Source organism: Coturnix japonica, chromosome 2 (assembly GCF_001577835.2).
Source record: "Coturnix japonica isolate 7356 chromosome 2, Coturnix japonica 2.1, whole genome shotgun sequence".
In the NCBI taxonomy this organism is placed as follows: domain Eukaryota; kingdom Metazoa; phylum Chordata; class Aves; order Galliformes; family Phasianidae; genus Coturnix; species Coturnix japonica.
This window is the reverse complement of record NC_029517.1, coordinates 134,147,223-134,151,338: the sequence shown is the minus strand read 5'-3', so window position 1 is coordinate 134,151,338 and position 4,116 is coordinate 134,147,223. Positions and strand designations below refer to the sequence as shown.

Sequence of the window (4,116 nt, the reverse complement as noted above, 5' to 3'; positions counted from 1 at the left end):
CGACAAAACCACCCACCATCAATGCGACGCCTGACCTGCCACCTTGCCTCGCTGAGTATCCAGCAATGGCTCTATCTTCAATCCGACTCATCAGCAGCCATGGCTCCTCTTCTCATGGCACAAAACATTGAAGTAGGGAGCGTCGTCAGACCATGCTGTCTGGGAACTTGACCACTTCAACTTGCTTCTTTCTTTGAACCTTAAATTGTCACCTTTCCACCTGGTGATCACCAAGTGGATCCTTCCTTTAAGAGTATTTCTCTCAATAAAGTTCTCACGCATGCCAGCCTCAGAGTCCTTCTCTTGATTCCTTTGCTTAATGCTCTTGACACGTCAAACACTACAGAGACATGGCTCCAGAAGTGAACATGTTCAGTCCAAAAGGGCCCCAGGACCAACTCTCGGTACTGTGTCACCAACAAGAGCACTGGTGGCTAGCAGATGGCATTCATCTCATCACGTACTATCTGCCCTTGCACAGAGTCAAATAGTACAATGGTATATGTTCAAACCAGACAGGAATTGAAGGCTGTCCACAGTCAGGTCCAATCCCAGCACACAGGATTTTAAGGTATTGAACAGCATAGGCCTCATTTTCCACCACTGGTCTATACAACTATAAACTAACCACATCAAGCCGCTCTGTCACTTGCCTCACAGCACCAGACCCCTGCATTCGGAAACTATTAAGACCACCTCAGCACCCATTTAACTGTCTAGCATCAAACAATACCCCAGGTCTGTTTCCTCTATGCAGAACTTCCAGCCACTCTGCCCCAATCCAGCAGCATTGCCTGGGAGTGCTGTGGCCAATGTGCTGGACCTGGCACTTGACCTTGTTGAACATCATCCCTTTGACCTCAGTCCAGCTATTGTGTGCTGCTGAAGCCAAAGCTGAGCACAGCACTTGGGGTGAGGCCGCACCAGCACAGAGCAGAGTGGGACAACCCGACTCTCTCCCACTGGCAGTTCTCATCTCAGTTTAACAGATATCTATTTCTCCACTCTTCCACCTCCTTCAGCATGGCAGGGAATGAGCTATGTCCCAACATCAGAAGCCCATTCCAGGGACTGGGACCTTTCCAAGACAAATGACATCACCCACACAAGGACAACAAGTGGCTCCCTCAGCATTCATTGGCAGAACCAGGAAGCCCTCACAGCCTATAGGCACAAACATTCTACTTCTCTTAATCTCCCTCAACAACAAGAACTGTTCACCTCAGCACCAAGACACAAAGCAGTCACCTCAACTAAATGGAGGCCTGCCCTTCACTCCTCAGCCATGTCCTTGACCACAAGGCCTGAGAGGCTCATGTTTCCATACCCATGCAACGTGTTTGCTTCTCATTTCTCCATAGAATATCCAAATCCAACTGGAAAAAATCAAAGGCCATGCAGACAAATGGCCTCAGACACTGACAATGATCCCACCAGCTCTGCTTCAGCCTTCCAGACCAACACCCTCCCACTCAGCTCAAGGTTTGCTACCTCACAGCCAGGCCTGAGAGCACTGTGTCCTCCCATCACAAACAGCCCTCCCCTGCCTAAATAAGCTGTAATCCCTATAGAGAGCACTAAGATGTAACTATACAAAACACGCAGAAATCCATTTCCCAAATAAAACATGGACAGTAAACCATGGTGTCAGTGAAGGACACCCAATGGAAAAGAGAAGGTCAAAGCACATGGGAAGGGAAATGGGCCAAAAGCAAGCAGGGATCAAATGTGACACAAGTAAACGGGTCTCCTGCCAGACACACTTGGGAAGCCCAGAGCAGCCTGACAAGGATGCCGGGAAATGGGGTCCAACCCTCACAATGCAGACAAACCACCCACCATCAATGCGACGCCGTGACCTCACTCCTGAGACCACATCGCTTCCATGCATTAGATGTATCTTCCAACCACCATCTTGCGACACACCTTGTGTATAAATCATACAAAATATTCATTTTCCCTTAAAAACTGCCGACAAGGTCAAAGGATCAAATCCACAACAAAAGGTAATGAAAAGGGAGAGCTGTGGACGGCAAACACACCCCACCTCATGACTGACCAGGCTCTGGCACGCAACAGCAGCTCTGCACAATGCTGCCATGCGCAGAGGCTCTCTCCAAGCCCTCGGGCACTCACACAGCAGCATAAAAGCCGGCCCTGCACCTCGCTCCCTCACACCCTTCTCCTGACACCTTCTCCTCTCTGCTCCTACAGGTCAGCCTGCACCCCGCTTCCTTTCTTCCACTGCCCAATCCTACCCAGCTCTCCACCCCTCCTCCGCCCCCACACTCCCCCAACCCCCTCCACTCACCCAACACCTTCTCTTCCAGGGACCCTCCACCCCACAGCCATGTCCTGCTACGACCTCTGCCGCCCCTGCGGACCCACCCCGCTGGCTAACAGCTGCAACGAGCCCTGTGTCAGGCAGTGCCAGGACTCCCAAGTCGTCATCCAGCCTTCCACCGTGGTGGTCACCCTGCCGGGACCCATCCTCAGCTCCTTCCCCCAGAACACCGCCGTCGGATCCTCCTCATCAGCTGCCGTGGGCAGCGCCCTCAGCGCCCAGGGAGTGTCCATCTCCTCCGGCGGCTTCGGCTTCGGAGGCCTGGGCTGCTTCAACGGCGGGAGAGCCCGCTACCCCTGCTAAGGGCCTGCGCCCACACCCTGACAGCAACCACCTGCACCCTGCAAGGCAAACCACGCACTCACCACGCTCCTCTGTGTCACTGATGGCACACGGGATCATCAGCCATGGCTCCTCTTTTCATAGGAGGATACAACCAAGCCTGGAGCAACATCATACCATGCTGTTGGGAACAGGATCACTTTAACATCCTTCTTTCTTTGCACTTGGAACTGTGCCCTTTCCACCTGGTGATCACCAAGTGGATCCTTCATTTACATGTCTTCTCCTCAGTAAAGATCTCATGCATGCCAGATTCAGATTCCTCTCCTTTATTTCTTCAATCTGTGTTATTTCCACTTCACCCACTACAGAGTCATGGCTCCAGAAAACTTTATGCTGAGTAAAAATGGCCCCAAGATCTCCTCTCGCATCCATGTCACCAACAGGAGCATTGCTGGCCAGCAGATGGCCGTCATCTCATCAAGCTTTATCTACAGTTGCCCAAAGACAAGAATATAATCAATTGCCCTGCTCAAGCCCACTGCAGAATTGCAGGCTGTCCACAATCAGGTCCAGTCCCATCACACACAATTTTAATGAAGATACTGAACAGCACTGACCACGATTCCCAATCTTGTGCTATACAGCTGTGAACTCACCACAGCAGGACTCTGTGACACAGCTCACTCCACTGGATCCTTCCTTCAGCAACGTTTAAGGCCATCCCAGTGCCCACATAACTGAGTGGTTTGCTGTCAGTTTGTCTATGAGCATCTCATGGGAGGAAGCCTCAAAGCCTTTCCTAAAGGCAAACTCATCAAATTTAGTCACATCTACTCAGGATCAAAGCTGGTCACTTCCATGCTGAAGAAACTGAGATGATGTTGTATATCCATTATTTCTATTTGCACCATTTATTTCCCATTCTGTACTGGACAAAGAACTCAAGGTACAGCCTCCCCAGGGTGGCGTACAGAGGAATGATGACTTCCCTGCACCTACTGACAACACTAGTTCTGATACAAGCCAGGATGCCTCCTTGGATATACAGGCATGTTGCTGGCTCAAGTTCAATCAAGCATCAACCAATACACCAAGGTGCATTCCCTCCATGCAGTATTCCATCCAGTCTGCCCGAAGCCTGCAGCATTGCCTGGGGCTGCTGTGGACAAACTGCAGAACTGCGCACTTGGTCTTGTTGAACTTCATCCCATTGGCCTCAGTCCCGCAATCCAGCCTGTGTAGATGCTATGTAGGGCCATCCTTCCTCTTGTCCTGTACCGCTGAAGCCAAAGCTGAGCACAGCACTTGGGGTGAGGCCGCACCAGCACAGAGCAGAGTGGGACAACCCGACTCTCTCCCACTGGCAGCTCTCATCTCAGTTTAACAGATATCTATTTCTCCACTCTTCCACCTCCTTCAGCATAGCAGGGAATGAGCTCTGTCCCAACATCAGAAGCCCCTCCCAGGCACTGGGAACTTTCTAAGGC

General features: G+C 51.3%; 2 protein-coding genes and 1 long non-coding RNA gene across 4 annotated transcripts in view; 1 reads left to right on the top strand and 2 right to left on the bottom strand.

The window, feature by feature from the left end:
• Positions 1-2,866, top strand: part of LOC107310632 (feather keratin 1-like) — a 3,706-nt gene extending 840 nt beyond the window's left edge. The window contains exons 1-2 of one of the 2 annotated variants that reach the window (XM_032442935.1): positions 1,740-2,214; positions 2,331-2,866. In XM_032442935.1, the coding sequence (XP_032298826.1) occupies positions 2,351-2,647 (297 nt within the window). In that variant the 5' untranslated portion in view covers positions 1,740-2,214; positions 2,331-2,350 and the 3' untranslated portion in view covers positions 2,648-2,866. Of the gene's footprint in view, positions 1-1,739; positions 2,215-2,330 lie in introns of those variants that run through there. The other variant, XM_032442936.1, reaches the window with a different exon arrangement.
• Positions 1-4,063, bottom strand: part of LOC116652997 — a 20,951-nt gene extending 16,888 nt beyond the window's left edge. The window contains exon 1 of the long non-coding RNA XR_004306310.1: positions 2,710-4,063. This is a non-coding gene — a long non-coding RNA (uncharacterized LOC116652997). The remainder of the gene's footprint in view (positions 1-2,709) is intronic.
• LOC107310635 (feather keratin 2-like) overlaps positions 1-4,116 on the bottom strand; it is a 66,418-nt gene that overhangs the window by 39,738 nt on the left and 22,564 nt on the right. The gene's annotated exons all lie outside the window — the stretch shown is intronic.